Source organism: Salmo salar, chromosome ssa13 (genome assembly GCF_905237065.1).
Source record: "Salmo salar chromosome ssa13, Ssal_v3.1, whole genome shotgun sequence".
Lineage (NCBI taxonomy): Eukaryota > Metazoa > Chordata > Actinopteri > Salmoniformes > Salmonidae > Salmo > Salmo salar.
In genome coordinates, this window is record NC_059454.1 from 98,021,263 (window position 1) to 98,038,486 (window position 17,224).

The following is a 17,224-nucleotide window of genomic DNA, read 5'->3' on the forward strand; positions in this document are numbered from 1 at the left end:
ACTTGGTCATTTGAATCATCTAGGTCAAAAAACTAAACGTGCACCTAGGGGGGGCCCAGGACCGAGTTTGGGAGACCCTGGCTTACATCACCTGCTTCTGGTTTAAATGCATGTTAGGAATGCGATCCGGTTCCTTCACGTAAGCATGACTTCTGAATTTTGACAGGGACGGAGGACGTTATCTTGACCCGCATCCCCCTGGTTGGAATAAAAATCATTATCCATCTGCCTCACCTTACCTACGGACGGCTACAACACGGCACCAATATGGGTGAATGCTGTATGTCGGCTGAAGAATTGGAGAGAAATAAGATACATCAGGAGATTGAGAGACAGCTTCGCCGGGACAAGAGAGAATCTCACCGGGAGATAAAGTTGTTGCTTTTAGGTGAGTCATGGCGTATGATTTGTATAATTGGTTATTCGGCAACTTTATGCGCGAGGCATAGTTAACTACGCTACTCCAAGTTGACTTTATGTCAATAAATAATTGTTAGAGAAATAGGCCTAGTCTAGATAGCGTTTCGACAATTATTTTAATCTTGCAAATGAACATTTGACTTTCCTCAAGTGGTTCCCATTCTCTGCGGTTTAGTTTGAACTCGTAACTCAACTTGTCTTTACTCTGCTATGGATCAGTGCCATTTAAAGACCCAGTGCAGTCAAAAACTACATTTCCTGGGTTTTAAATGTATTTCCACACTATGAGGTTGGAATAATACTGTGGAAGGAGGTTGGAATAATACTGTGAAATGGTGAAAACAAAGATAATCCCTTTTTAGTGTAAGAGCTGTTTGAAAAGACTGCCTGATATGTCGGCCTGTTTTAGCGGTAAATTAGTAAGTAGACCAATAAGAAATAGGTGACCGGCTGGCTCAAATCCGTATTAGGTAGCAAAATTTGAAATTGTGTTTTTTGCATTGGATACAAGTAGAGACTCAGAGCTACAAAATTGTATATCATACACTGCATTTGAGGAACAATGGGAAAGTAATTCTGCTTTGAAAGTTGACAAACTTGTAAACTCACTTTTGAGAAAATAGCCTTTGAATGTTTTGGTACCTACTGGAGAGCTCTCCTTTGTCTACACCCATTCAGCATTGTTACATTTACATTTTAGTCATTTAGCAGACGCTCTTATCCAGAGCGACTTACAGTAATGAATGCATACATTTCTTACATTTTTTTTTTTTTGTACTGGCCCCCCGTGGGAATCGAACCCACAACCCTGGCGTTGCACACCAACTGAGCCGCAGGGAAGGCTTGTTCACACCCTCTTAAGCCAGCCCCACCCATCTCTTTAAGGATTCACACGGGAGGTCATGCGCAAAACAGTGAGTAGTGTAGTAAAGATTAAGACTAACAGTGGCAGTTAGTAGTCACCTATAATAAGGAAAAATTCCAGGCAAACAGAAAGTGTCCAGATAGAAATATTTTATAAATATTAGATGACGCTTACCCAGACACACTAAATTGCTGTGTCATGTGAAAGAAATGCTATAAATAAAATCTAACTGTATTAGTCAACGGCGCCAAATACAACAGGTGTAGACCTTACAGTGAAATGCTTACTTACAAGCCCCTAACCAACAATGCATTTAAAAAAATATGAATAAGAAATAAAAGGAAACGTAATTAAAGAGCAGCAGTAAAATAACAAAAGCGAGAATATATACAGGGGCTACTGGTACAGAGTCAATGTGCGGGGGCACCGGTTAGTCGAGGTAATTGAGGTAATATGTACATGTAAGTAGAGTTATTAAAGTGACTATGTATAGATAATAACAGAGGGTAGCAGTGGCATACAAGAGGGGGTGGGGTGGGGGGGCAATGCAAATAGTCTGGGTTGCCATTTGATTAGATGTTCAGGAGTCTTACGGCTTGGGGGTAGAAGCTGTTTAGAAGCCTCTTGGACCTAGACTTGGAGCTCCAGTACCGCTTGCCGAGCGGTAGCAGAGAAACAGTCTATGACTAAGGTGGCTGGAGTCTTTGACAATTTTTAGGTCCTTCCTCTGACACCGCCTGCTATAGAGGTCCTGGATGGCAGGAAGCTTGGCCCCAGTGATGTACTGGGCCGTACGCACTACCCTCTGTTGTGCCTTGCAGTCGGAGGCCGAGCTGTTGCCATACCAGGCAGTGATGCAACCAGTCAGGATGTTCTCGATGGTGCAGTTCTAGAACATTTGGAGGATCTGGGGACCCATGCCAAATCTTTTCAGTCTCCCGAGGGGGAATAGGTTTTGTCGTGCCCTCTTCACGACTGACTTGGTGTGCTTGGACCATGTTAGTTTGTTGGTGATGTGGACTCCAAGGAACTTAAAGCTCTCAACCTGCTCCACTACAGCCCCGTCGATGAGAATGGGGGCATGCTCGGTCCTCTTTTTCCTGTAGTCCACAATCATCTCCTTTGTCTTGATCACGTTGAGGGAGAGGTTGTTGTCCTGGCACCACACGGCCAGGTCTCTGACGTCCTCCCTATAGGCTGTCTCGTCATTCTCAGTGATCAGGCCTACCACTGTTGTCATCGGCAAACTTAATGATGGTGCTAGAGTCGTGCCTGTCCGTGCAGTCATGAGTGAACAGGGAGTACAGGAGGGGACTGAGCACACACCCCTGAGGGGCCCCTGTGTTGAGGATCAGTGTGGCGGATGTGTTGCTACCTACCTTTACCACCTTGGGGCGGCCCATCAGGAGGTCCAGGATCCAGTTGCAGAGGGAGGTGTTTAGTCCCAGGGTCTTTAGCTTATTGATGAGCTTTGAGGGCACTATGGTGTTGAACGCTGAGCTGTAGTCAATTAATAGCATTCTCACATAGGTGTTCCTTTTGTCCAGGTGGGAAAGGTCAGTGTGGAGTGCAATAGAGATTGCATCATCTGTGGATCTGTTGGTGCAGTATGCAAATTGGAGTAGGTCTAGGGTTTCTGGGATAATGGTGTTGATGTGAGCCATGACCAGCTTTTTAAATCACTTCATGGCTACAGACGTGAGTGCTACGGGTCGGTAGTCATTTAGGCAGGTTACTTTAGTGTTCTTGGGCACAGGGACTACGGTGGTCTGCTTAAAACATGTTGGTATTACAGACTCAGACAGGGAGTGGTTGACAATGTCAGTGAAGACATTTGCCAGTTGGTCAGCGCATGCTCGCAGTACACATCCTGGTAATCCATCTGGCCCTGCGGCCTTGTGAATGTTGACCTGTTTAAAGGTCTTACTCACATCGTCTGCGGAGAGCGTGATCACACAGTCGTCCGGAACAGCTGATGCTCTCATGCATGTTTCAGTGTTATTTGAATCGAAGCCAGCATAGACGTAGTTTAGCTCGTCTGGTAGACTTGTGTCACTGTGCAGCTCTCGGCTGTGTTTCCCTTTGTAGTCAGTAATGGTTTGCAAGCACTGCCAGTTCTGACGAGCGTAGGAGCTGTGTAGTATGATTCGATCTTAGTCCTTTATTGATGCTTTGCCTATTTGATGGTTCGTCGCAGGGCATAGCGGGATTTCCTTTAAGCTTCCGGGTTAGAGTCCTGCTCCTTGAAAGCGGTAGCTCTAACCTTTAGCTCAGTGCGGATGTTGCCTGTAATCCATGGCTTCTGGTTGGGGTATGTACGTACGGTCACTGTGGGGACGACGTCATTGATGCACTTATTTATGAAGCCAATGACTGATGTGTACTTCTCAATGCCATCGTAAGACTCCCGTGACATATTCCAGTCTGTGCTAGCAAAACAGTCTCGTAGCTTAGCATCTGCTTCATCTGAACAGTTTTTTATTGCCCGAGTCACTGGTGCTTCCTGCCTAAATATTTGCTTGTAAGCAGGAATCAGGAGGATAGAATTATGGTCAGATTTGCCAAATGGAGGACTAGGGAGAGCTTTGTACGTGTCTCTGTGTGTGGAGTAAAGGTGGTCTAGAGTTTTTTTTCCCTCTGCTTGCACATTTAACATGCTGATAGAAATTTGGTAAAACGGATTTCAGTTTCCCTGCATTAAAGGAGCGTCACCTGCTGGATGAGCGTTTCCCTGTTTGCTTATGGCGGAATACAGCTCATTGAGTGCGGTCTTAGTGCCAGCATCGGTCTGTGGTGGTATGTAGACAGCTACGAAAAATACAGTTGAAAACTCTCTAGGTAGATTGCGTGGTCTACAGATTATCTACCTCAGGTGAGAAAAATCTTGAGATTTCCTTAGATATCGTGCATCAGCTGTTGTTTACAAATATACATAGTCCGACCCCCCCCTTGTCTTACCAGACGCCGCTGTTCTATCTTGCCGATTCAGCATATAACCAGCAAGCTGTATGTTGATTATGTCGTCGTTCAGCCACGTCTCCATGAAGCATAAGATATTAGAAATTGTAATGTCCCATTGGTAGTTTAATGTTCCTCGTAGGTTGCCAATTTTATTTTCCAATGATTGAATGTTAGCTAGTAGAACGGAAGGAAGTGGGGGTTTATTTGATCGCCTACGAATTCTCAGAAGGCAGTCCGACCTCCGTCCTCTTTTTCTCCGTCTTTTCTTCACACAAATGATGGGGATTTGGGCCTGTTCCCGGGAAAGCAGTATGTCCTTCGCTTCGGGCTTGTCGGACTTGTTAACTTCTATGGGCTACGCCACCTGCGGGACACAGCCAGTGAAATATCAGGGCGGCAAATTCAAAAACAACAAAATGTCTTAATTCAACTTTCTCAAACATACAACTATTTTACACCATTTTAAAGATACACTTCTCCTTGATGTAACCACATTGTCCGATTTCAAAAAGGCTTTACAGCGAAAGCAAAACATTAGATTATGTTAGGAGAGTACATAGACAAAAATAATCACACAGCCATTTTCCAAGCAAGGACATGTGTCAATAAAACCCAAAACACAGCTAAATGAAGCACTAACCTTTGACGATCTTCATCAGATGACACTCCTAGGACATTATGTTACACAATACATGTATGTTTTGTTCGATAAAGTTCATATTTATATCCAAAAACAGCATTTTACATTGGCGCGTGATGTTCAGAAAATGTATTCCCGCCAAAACGTCCGGTGAATGTGCACATCAATTTACAAAAATACTCATCATAAACGTTGACAAAATAAATAACAATTATTTAAAGAATTATAGATAGACTAACCCTGGATGCAACCGCTGTGTCAGATTTTAAAATAGCTTTATGGAGAAAGCACATTTTTCAATATTCTGAGTACATAGCTCAGCCATCACGGTGAGCTATTCAGACACCCGCCAAGTTCGGGGCAACCTAAACTCAGAATAAGTATTAGAAATATTCTCTTACCTTTGCTGACCTTTGTCAGAATGCACCCCCAGGACTGCTACTTCCACAATAAATTTTGTTTTTGTTCGAAATAATCCATATTTATGTACAAATACCTCAGTTTTGTTCGTGCGTACAGATCACTTATCCAAAGCGTATAACGCACGAGCGCAGAATGAGAGACGAAAAGTCAAAATGTTCCATTATCGTACTTAGAAGCATGTCAAACGCTGTTTAACCTGTTAGGGCTAGGGGGCAGTATTTACACGGCCGGATAAAAAACGTACCCGATTTAATCTGGTTATTACTACTGCCCAGAAACTAGAATATGCATATAATTATTGGCTTTGCATAGAAAACACCCTAAAGTTTCTAAAACTGTTTGAATGGTGTCTGTGAGTATAACAGAACTCATATGGCAGGCAAAAACCTGAGAAGATTCTGTACAGGAAGTACCCTCTCTGACCATTCCTTGGGCTTCTTGGCTCTGTTTATTGAAAACTTAGGATCTTTGCTGTAACGTGACACTTCCTACGGCTCCCATAGGCTCTCAGAACCCGGGAAAAAGCTGAATTATGTAATTCCAGCCGCTGGCTGAAAAACTTTAGCGCCTTTGGTTAAGTGGTCTATCAGAGGACAATGAGCTGAGGCGCGTGCACGGGGCGACACCATGTTTTTATTTTCTCTCTCTTTGTACTAAAACACAGATTCCCGGTCGGAATATTATCGCTTTTTTACGAGAAAAATGGCATAAAAATTGATTTTAAACAGCGGTTGACATGCTTCGAAGTACGGTAATGGAATATTTAGAATTTTTTTGTAACGAAACGCGTCGGGCACGTAACCCTTATTTACCCTTTCGGATAGTGTCTTGAACGCACGAACAAAACGCCGCTATTTGGATATAACTATGGATTATTTGGGACCAAACCAACATTTGTTATTGAAGTAGAAGTCCTGGGAGTGCATTCTGACGAAGAACAGCAAAGGTAATAACATTTTTCTTATAGTAAATCTGACTTTGGTGAGGGCTAAACTTGGTGGGTGTCTAAATAGCTAGCCCTGTGATGCCGGGCTATCTACTTAGAATATTGCAAAATGTGCTTTCACCGAAAAGCTATTTTAAAATCGGACATAGCGAGTGCATAGAGGAGTTCTGTATCTATAATTCTTAAAATAATTGTTATGTTTTTTGTGAACGTTTATCGTGAGTAATTTAGTAAATTCACCGGAAGTTTGCTAGTTCTGAACGTCACATGCTAATGTAAAAAGCTGTTTTTTGATATAAATATGAACTTGATTGAACAAAACATGCATGTATTGTATAACATAATGTCCTAAGATTGTCATCTGATGAAGATCATCAAAGGTTAGTGCTGCATTTAGCTGTGATTTGGGTTTATGTGACATTCTATGCTAGCTTGAAAAATGGGTGTCTGATTATTTCTGGCTGGGTACTCTGCTGACATAATCTAATGTTTTGCTTTCGTTGTAAAGCCTTTTTGAAATCGGACATTGTGGTTAGATTAACGAGAGTCTTGTCTTTAAAATAGTGTAAAATAGTCATATGTTTGAGAAATTGAAGTAATAGCATTTCTAAGGTATTTGAATAACGCGCCACGGGATTCCACTGTCTGTTACGTAGGTGGGACGAAATCGGCCCTAGAGAAGTTAAAATCAACCTTTATGGTATTTTTAATGTAAAATTGCGATAATATTCCAACCGGACAATAGCATATTCATTCAAGAAGAAAAAGTAGGAACGGTGTGCTCGTGTGACAGTGCATATCCAATCCCTTTGTTGCCAGGCAGACCAGTCAGTAACTGAGCTCCTATTATCTGCCCAGTGACAGGAGAATGCTCAAACCACTTTCTGAAGGCTTTAGACAGCCAATGGAAGCCTTAGGAAGTGCAACGTCACCCCACAGACACTGTAGGTTCGATAGAGAATCAAAAGAAGAACTACATTTCTCAGACTTTCCACTTCCTGCTTGGATTCTTCTCAGGTTTTTGCCTGCCATATGAGTTCTGTTATACTCACAGACACCATTCAAACAGTTTTAAAAACTTCAGAGTGTTTTTATCCAAATCTATTAATAATATGCATATTCTAGTTTCTGGGCCAGAGTAGTAATCTGTTTAAATTGGGTACGTTTTTCATCCGGCCATGAAAATACTGCCCCCTAGCCAAGACAGGTTAAAGGAAAAAAAAGCTTCTTCCAGTTCGTGGTGAGTAATCACTGTTCTGATGTCTAGAAGTTATTTTCAGTCATAAGAGACGGTAGCAGCAACATTATGTACAGAATAAGTAAAAAAATAAAAATAAGTTACAAAGAACGCTAAAAAAAAAGGGCAAAAAACACAATTGGTTAGGAGCACGTAAAATGTCAGCCATCTTCTCCGGCACCATGATACATGATACCCCCAGCCACATATTTCCAAGTGGATGGGTGTCTACAGAAGGTGTAAACGGTACAGCCAAATGGTTACTTGCATAGTACCAATATCAGAAATAGATAGTGTCAAAGAAATAAAATAATATACAGTATGTACAAGAACAATATCAGTGATAGATGGGGTAGTTATATACATACAATCAGCGATAAAGTGGCTGAGCAGCAGGATAATAAATTATAATTGTAGCATCAACGTATGGAGTGTGTGTTAGGAGAGAGTCATTAGAATAGAGGCACTGCAGATAGTACTGATGACTGGGCCGTCCGAACCACGCATGAACAAGGGGATCTATATTCTGAGAGCCTGTTTCTCTCTTGCCCTTGACTTTGGTGTAGGGCATGTGATGTCCATAGCCTCTTCGGTGCAAAACTCCCTGATCTTCTCAAAAACATGTTTGTCTAGCTGTGTCCAGTCCAGGTTGTGCTTGTACAGGCAGACCATCTATGGGAGGAAGGGTGTTAGCGTTGCGCAGCAGCTGAAACCTGGTCCCGACTGAGTCCGAACACTCCTTGGCGACAATAACACCAGGCTCCAGAGCATCGAAAATGTAAAACAGGAAATAACAACAAAAAAATTAATTACAACCTTGCACAACATCATTTCACCTTCCAAGTTTAGATTAGAAGAATAACCTCATACAATGCAATGAAAATAATATTCACCTGAAGTGCTGGTACTGCTTGAACTGTGGCAGCGGAGTACAGAGTAACGTGTTGTTGCCAGCCATACAGTATTTTTCCACCAGCACCGTACCATCCTCCAGTCCAACCAGCTGTGGGATGTGGACCCCTGTCACAGTGCTGTCCTTCACAACACCAGAAATCTCAGACAGTGTTCACTCTGGTCTTTCTGAAGCGCTGCTTTGGTGAGGCTGAAGCACCAGTCGAGGGCACACTTGGTGTGGCCTGTGATCAGGAAGTGAAGGTCCAGATTGTGGTGGAGCTTGTGCAGGGTCCGCCAGGCACAATACCAGAGCACAAACTTGTTCTTGTTTTGGCCACTGCAGTTATCACAAATTAGGTACATATGTTTTTCCCAAACTCCGTAGTTGGTGAAGAAATTAGGCTTGTAGTTGATTGCGCTGATGCCTTTGCTGGATGTCATGCCTTCATCAATCAAGTAGTTGACTTGTTGTGGTATTCATTACATTACATTTACGTCATTTAGCAGACGCTCTTATCCAGAGCGACTTACAAATTGGTGCATTCACCTTATGATATCCAGTGGAACAACCACTTTACAATAGTACATCTATATCTTTTTTGGGGGGGAGGGTGGGGGGGGGGTTAGAAGGATTACTTAATCCTATCCCAGGTATTCCTTAAAGAGGTGGGGTTTCAGGTGTCTCCGGAAGGTGGTGATTGACTCCGCTGTCCTGGCGTCGTGTGGGAGCTTGTTCCACCATTGGGGTGCCAGAGCAGCGAACAGTTTTGACTGGGCTGAGCGGGAACTGTGCTTCCGCAGAGGTAGGGAGGAGAGCAGGCCAGAGGTGGATGAACGCAGTGCCCTTCTTTGGGTGTAGGGACTGATCAGAGCCTGAAGGTACGGAGGTGCCGTTCCCCTCACAGCTCCGTAGGCAAGCACCATGGTCTTGTAGCAGATGCGAGCTTCAACTGGAAGCCAGTGGACACCAAACAAGCCACACTTGCAAGGAGCTTAAAAGGAAATGGGACCTGGCTGCGTAGGGTCCAGAATGATAGTGCACCTGCAAAAAACAAAAGAACATTAAGTAAATGAAAAGAAAATGTAACGTAAAACGTAAGATCATTTTTTAATGAATCATTATCAGGTAAGTTTCACTTACCTACAAATGTGCAGAGCAGCAGCACTGTATACGGAAACATAATCTTGGAAACTGGAAATTAAAATAACACACAGCCCGATTACACGCATCTCTAGAAAATACAGAAATAATGTTAGAACAATAAAAGTAGTGCCAATCGTGTTTGAGGTCAATTAAATAATCAAAACGTTTTGCTTATGCGTTACATACCAAGTGTTGTCATCGATTCCTTGTAGAGACTCCACACTTCTGCTTTTGTCACATGGAATGGCAGTAGCTTTCCACCAAAGTGTTTGTGTCCTGGGTGGCGTCCTGGTAATACTATTGCATTATCCTCTGCGTAGTTGTTGATGAAGTTCACCACTCGTCCTCATTCTTCAGGTGTAACCTGTGCTTGCTTGGGCCAGCTCTTATTTTGATGGGAGGCATTAGACCATTCTCCTTGTATGACTGGTGGAGGAGAGTCAGGAGGGTTCTACTGATGCTGAAAGACAAATTCCAGATACAAATATTTTGGCATTATTATACAATAGATAGCCGTAATCACCGTCAGACATACCTGGCTAACTTGATGGGTCATGTAATCATCTGGCAAAGTGGAGTCTTTTGTTTAGACATGCTAGCTAAACATTGAACCATAATCTTAATCCATAGAGTACTAGCAATAGAAACCGATTGTCATAACTAGCTAAAGTTAACCAAATAGGTTAGCTAGCTAACATTAGGCTATAACTAGCAATGCGAAATGGTATTCTGAGATAACATTACTACACACAGATCATAAACGTAATGTTAGCAAGCAAGCCAATGTTAACAAGCAAGCCTAGCTAGCTAACAGTATGCTTTAGCAACTTTCTGACAAAATTAGAAATGTGTAATATCTGAAACTGTTGCTAGACTTACCCGTATACATGGATGAATGCATAAGACGTCCTGTGTCGTTTCCATTGCTTGGCCCGTTGTTGTGTCAAGTCACTCTGGCACACTCAGACGAGAGTAATCTGAACAGTAGTTGCAGTGAAGTTCTAATAAAATGGATACTTGCATAGTCGACTCTTTTTTTGTTACGTTTTAATACGCAATTCTTTAAAAAAAGTTGCTTTTGACAGGATTACCTACTGACCAGCTCAAATAGACAGAAGCGTGCTATATGGCACACCAATCCAAATTCATCTCTCGGCACTCATTATCTCAGGCAATCATGGCTAGCGAGAAGGTTGCTGCCTTTTTCTGTGGCCTAACCAACTAGGCTCATAATTAAAATGTTTTTTTCGTATTTACATACAAGTTTTTTACTAAGGCACATGAAGGTTAATGTGTTTGAGAAGGCATTTCTGCCCCCAAAACTATTTTGATAAAAACAAAAAGGTTTAAGTTCAAATGGCTCTCCTGTGTGGTAGTGACCCACGACATATGCCTAGTTTCCTGAAACGGGTCACATTTAGAGTTTCGAACCTCTCTGCCAATATCTAAACCTGTCCAGTGTCCACTTTATCAGTTAATTGTAAAATATTCACATGAAAATCTGTCACAAAATTGGATTGAAACCTAGCCATTGTCATAAAATCTGTTTTTATGAAAATCTGTTTTTATACAGAATGTAAATAAATGCAAACATCAGTAAGGCAAGGAGAAGACTTGTGAAATGCCATGTTTGTTTCTGCCGTCTCAATCAATAAATCAAATGTTTGTTTCCCCAATATGTTTGTTTCCCCTACCCACTCAGACCACTCCCAGACACTCCTAGCAAGATTCTTGCTTGAGAATTTGCTCTTTGCTAAGAAGCTATTGTTGTTTTCAATTCAAATTGTGAAAAATAAACAATCACAGTAAGGTACTTTATTGTTACCCAGAAATACTGAGATAAAATGGCTACATTGGACCTCTAAATCTGCAGGGGTATTCAGGGTGCTAGGTACGATTTGATTTTGCTGCCCACATAGGCCTACCATTTAGTCTGTCCAATAAAAGGCTACTAACTTGAAATCATGGAAGAACATAACAATTTTGTCGTTTTTTTTTTTGGGGGCGGTAGGCTTTCAGTTAGAAGTAAATCGAAGCTGTGGAAGTTCTGAATAATCCACCATATACATGTTTAATAATTAAAATAGCCTTATATTTATTTGAAAACAATGTAGCCTATAAACTTGCTTTCTTTAGACATCAAATCATCAAATCAAATCACATTAAATTGTATTTGTCACATGCGCTGAATACAACCTTGCTGTGAAATGCTTACTTACAAGCCCTTAACCAACAATGCAGTTTTAAGAAAATAAGGGGTAAGAAAATATTTACAAAAAAAATGAATCATAAAAGTAACACAATAACAAGGCTATATCACAGGAGGTTGGTGGCACCTTAATTGGGGAGGACGGGCTCATGGTAATGGCTGGAGCGGAATCTGTGGAATGGTATCAAATACATCAAACACATGGTTTGATGCTATTCCATTTGCTCCTTTCCAGCCTTTATTATGAGCCATCCTCCCCTCAGCAGCCACTGGGCTATATACAGGGGGTCTGATATCCAGAAGCTATTTTCAGTCATAAGAGAAATTAGAAGAAACATTATGTACACAATTTGTTACAAACCATGCAAATAAATATTATAATAGCACAATTGGTTAGGACCCGTAAAACAGCAGCCATCCCCTCCTGCACCATGAGATAAACATCTAGTCTATATATCACCTCTATGGAATAGTATGCTGCATCTTCCCTGACAGAACAAGTTTTCTTATCATAGTTGTTCTCCAGAGAAGCCCTGGGTAGTTGAATAGGTATGAGTCACTCCAAACCCCATTCTCCACATAGAAACCTGTTAAACCAGTAGATAATTGAGCAGACACTCAGAACAAGGCTACACTTTTTGTCTTGGTGATTTTCAGTCCTGAAAAAGGTTAGTATTACTGGCAGAGTAATTACAGTCAGGTCGAATAACAGTAGGCTACATTTTTTAAATGACTGTCTGTACCTCTGCATGACATAGTTTAAATGTACTGTACAAAGTGTGACTGAATGTGTAGTCTAGAGGTGACTGATGGTGAGTGGGCATTATCTTTCATAGAACAATCCTTCAAAACTACTTGGAGAGGGACCAAGAAGCACTTGCTGAAAGCCTCTATCCTACCGTCACACTTATCTAAATAAACTGAGTCACCTGCATCTCTCTTCTATCCAATCTGTCATCTAGCACATTTTATCTCTCTGATCAGCAGTTATGGCTATGTGTGGTATGTGGACAAGTGGCAGTAGTTGATCCTGGCTTGCATTTTAATGCAACAGTCAACATGTGAGCCCAACTACAATGCAATTTAATGTCAGAATTTCTCATAGTGAAATGATTACTAGCCACACCGTACTATTGTAATAGCTACATGAAGGCCTACTGCACTATTGCAAAATGTTCACACGGTGCATTTTACTACTTACTATCAAAACATGGATTGTTCTTAGGTTATTTTAGGAATGCGTTAAGCATTACAGGACATTGAAGAAAGGTCAAACCAATCTTATCCTTCAGCTTTAGTTAACAAACTTCTCAATGTTTTCCTGCTCTAAAGGTCATATTATTGGCCAATAAGCCAAAGTATGCAATGCATGTGGATACAGTGGTACCTTTTATGTAACACACACCCACATGTAACACACACATTCTCGTACACATGCGTACATAAACTCTCACACACACGTTTGTTTTACTATCCTTGTCTGGACTAAACAATTGAATCCCATTCAAAAATAAAAAATAAGCATAAATACCATTTTTCCTTGTGGGGACCGGCAAAATATTTTCCTTGTTTTACTATACTTGTGAGGACTTCTGGTCCCCACAAGGATAGTAAAACGAAACACACATACACTCAGGGTTGTGCTCAATTCACAATTTTGGAATTGACTCCAATAGACCTCCACAGTTTGTAGTCCCAAAAACAGGAAATTAGTAGAATATTTGCATAAATGTTTGTTTTCGTTGATCATTCCTTCTAAGATTGTCCTGAAAATCTATTGTTTCATCAATATTTGATATGCATGTGTATAACAACATGTTTGATGTTTTATGTACAATATGTATATTTGTAACGACTAGACCTAATTTAGAAGAGGCATTTTGAATTTCATAGGAAATAGAATTGAATTTTGTGAAATTCTTTAATTCAAATTTGAATTGAAATTCTTTATCCTGTTTACTACTTAAATTCAAGAATTGAATTGGGATTTGTGAGGCACTCTCAATTCTAAATTGAGCCCAATCCTGACACACACTGACATTCACAGACTCATGTCTCTCCTTTCCCAGGGACTGGTGAGAGTGGGAAGAGCACCTTCATCAAGCAGATGAGGATTATCCATGGGACTGGCTACTCCGAGGAGGACAAGCGAGGCTTCACCAAACTGGTGTACGGGAACATCGTCATTGCTGTTCAGAAAATGATCCAAGCCATGAAGACCCTACGGATTGATTTCAAAGATCACCAGAACATTGCAAGCAGCTTGTCAGAAGATTCAATATCATATGATTGTGTTTTTCTAAAGGGGCTTGCTGGTTCATAAGTTTAAGTATCAATCTCTAGGAACATCTACTCTATGAATAGGTTTTTATTTCCATATCTAAAACGACATCTCTGTGCGTTCCAGAGCCATGCAGACAAGCTGAGCAGGGTGGAGGCAGACATATTGACCAACCTGGAACCATGGCAGGTGGATGGCATCAGAAGACTGTGGAGTGACCAGGGCATGCAGACGTGCTACGAGCGTAGGAGGGAGTACCAGCTCTCTGACTCTACCAAATAGTGAGATTTGTCTTTTACCCACTCACTCAGTCCAAGCTAAGGTATACATGCGTGTACACTCAACAAGTCCCAGCTCCTTGATTCTGCCAAATGTGTGATCTTTATCCATAGATAGATAGATGTGACTATGCACTCCATAATAAGTCAGGTATCTAGTGTTAGGGTATTTAGCAAAGTATGTGCCACTGCCAATGCATTTTCTTGTTATTTTCATGACAGTTACCTGAGTGACCTGGACAGAATCGCTGCGCCCTCATACCTCCCCACTCTGCAGGATATCCTCAGGGTCAGGGTCCCTACCACTGGCATCATAGAGTATCCCTTTGACCTCAAGACTGTCATTTTCAGGTCAGTGACCTCTCTATTGGAGTAATGGTGTCAGAGCCTTGTTGTCCACTGAGGCTATGGTTCTGTTTATATACTTCTACTATACTTTTTTCCACCCATCCTTCCTTCCTTCCTTCCTTCTTTCCTTGCAGTAATCTCTGATCTAACTTGTTTGGATCTTTGAAAGCTATGTACTGTAGTTGAGCTCTTACCTCCACTTATTTAGTAATGTTAGACCAGTGATTACTTCAAGGAAGAGTGGAGGGAATGAGGGAAGGAAGTATTCCCCATGGCAGCATTTTAAATGACACCCTAGAGGTGGTGCCCTATAGCTGGAATAGAGTGTGATTTGAGATGTGTTCCGTGTTGTTTTTACCAGGATGGTGGATGTTGGAGGTCAAAGGTCAGAGAGGAGGAAGTGGATCCACTGTTTTGAGAGGGTCACCTCCATCATCTTCCTGGTGGCTCTCAGCGAGTACGACCAGGTCCTCTATGAGAGCGCCAATGTGGTGAGTTGTTTCTCCCGTGGTCATATAAAGTCAAATAAATTATTTGGGGTACTGTAAAATGTACTACCACTACCAGCCAGGTAGACTCCCTTCATTGTGTATGTGTGCAGTAGTGTATAATCAAAGATGCTGTGTGAACACTGCTGTGGAGGGTTCAATTTAATTCCAAGCCTAAGTGTTTTTAGATGTATATTATTCTACCAATAACAAATTTGAACACGATCTGAATCTTCCTATGTGTTTATGTTCCTTGCAGAATCGATTAGAGGAGAGCAAAGCCTTGTTTACAACCATCGTCACCTATCCCTGGTTCCAGGAGTCCTCCATCATCCTCTTCCTCAACAAAACAGACCTCCTAGCGGACAAGATCTTACACTCCAACCTAGCAGACTACTTCTCAGCGTTCACTGGTTAGTACACTAGACTAGTACACTGGTAGTCATGCATTTAGTTGTATATTCATGGTATACTCCAACCTTGCTGAGTACTTTCCTAAGTACACTGGATAGTTATGCCTTGATATGTGTGTGTCAATAACTTTTACATATCCATGGTTGGGGTCAATTCCACCTAAATTCCAGTGAATTAGAGTTCATTCCTATATATAAAAAAACAGAGTCCATATCCAATTCAAGTGACAGGAACTGGAATTGACCCCAACTCTGACCGTATTATGCCCGAAGCGACTCCCAGTGTATTTTACGTACATTATTTTTCATAAATGTATTTTTTTTAAAGGTCCACAGAGAGATGCAGAGTCTGCTAAGATGTTCATCCTGAATATGTACAAAGAGCAGCACATAGGGCGTCACAAATCTCTGTACAACCACTTCACCTGTGCTACCGATACAGAGAACATCAGAGTTGTCTCCAAAGCTGTCAGGGACACAGTCTTCCAAGAAAACCTGGATCGGTTCGGGTTAGGGGTTTAGGACTAGCGTGGTCAAAGATCTGTATATGCTACAAACGTGTTATTTTAGTTTGGGGTTCCAGTTTTGCTACGGAGTAACTGTGGTCGTGAATAACACACTTTCTTACCATAGCTAGACATTTTGATGTACACTGCCATTCAAAAGTTTGGGGTCACTTAGAAATGTCCTTGTTTTTGAAAGAAAATCACATTTTTTGTCCATTAAAATAACATCAAATTATTGTGAATCTAATGTACTTGTCCTCATGCTCAGTGTTGACGTTGAGAACTCTCCATAGAGACTGGTGTTTTGCGGGTCAACAGTGAAGCGGCGACTCTGTAATGCTGGCCTTCTAGGCAGAGTTGCAAAGAAAAAGCCATATCTCAGACTGGCCAATAAAAAAAAAAATTAAAGATGGGCAAAAGAATACAGACACTGGACAGAGGAACTCTGCCTAGAAGGCCAGCATCCCGGAGTCGCCGCTTCACTGTTGACGTTGAGACTGGTGTTTTGCGTGTACTATCTAATGAAGCTGCCAGTTGAGGACCTGTGAGGCGTCTGTTTCTCAAACTAGACACTGTAATGTACTTGTCCTCTTGCTCAGTTGTGCACCGTGGCCTCCCACTCCTCTTTCTATTCTGGTTAGAGACAGTTTGCGCTCTTCTGTGAATGGAGTAGTAAACTGCGTTGCACGAGATCTTCAGTTTCTTGGCAATTTCTCGCATGGAATAGCCATCATTTCTCAGAACAAGAATAGACTGATGAGTTTCAGAAGAATTTTCTTTGTTTCTGGCCATTTTGAGCCTGTAATCGAACCCACAGATGCTGATGCTCCAGATAATCAACTTGTCTAAAGAAGGCCAGTTGTATTGCTTCTTTAATCAGCATAAGTTTTCAGCTGTGCTAACATAATTGCAAAAGGGTTTTCTAATGATCAATTAGCTTTTTAAAATGATAAACTTGGATTAGCTAACACAACGTGCCATTGGAACACAGGAGTGATGGTTGCTGATAATGGACCTCTGTACGCCTATGTAGATATTCCATAAAAAAATCAGCCGTTTACAACATTAACAAAGTCTACACTGTATTTCTGATCAATTTGATGTTATTTTAATGGACAGAAAATGGCCTTTTCTTTCAAAAACAAGGACATTTCTATGTGACCCCAAACTT

The 17,224-nt window shown here is 41.5% G+C and overlaps 1 protein-coding gene across 1 annotated transcript; it reads left to right on the forward strand.

Annotated features, from left to right (window-relative positions):
- The first annotated feature begins 108 nt into the window (after positions 1-108).
- On the forward strand, positions 109-16,486 carry LOC106568350 (guanine nucleotide-binding protein subunit alpha-14). The gene is made up of 7 exons (XM_014138624.2): positions 109-388; positions 13,809-13,993; positions 14,147-14,301; positions 14,521-14,649; positions 15,008-15,137; positions 15,394-15,547; positions 15,876-16,486. Exons 1-7 carry the CDS (start codon positions 268-270, stop codon positions 16,067-16,069), a joined length of 1,068 nt encoding a protein of 355 aa, XP_013994099.1. The 5' UTR covers positions 109-267; the 3' UTR covers positions 16,070-16,486.
- Positions 16,487-17,224: the final 738 nt, after the last annotated feature.

Excerpts from the sequence above, each read along its gene's own strand:
- LOC106568350 (XM_014138624.2), top strand. The coding sequence starts at position 268 with ATGGGTGAATGCTGTATGTCGGCTGAAGAATTGGAGAGAAATAAGATA. Across the intron at positions 389-13,808 it reads GATAAAGTTGTTGCTTTTAG|GGACTGGTGAGAGTGGGAAG; the intron begins GTGAGTCATGGC and ends CTCCTTTCCCAG. Across the intron at positions 13,994-14,146 it reads TCAAAGATCACCAGAACATT|AGCCATGCAGACAAGCTGAG; the intron begins GCAAGCAGCTTG and ends TGTGCGTTCCAG.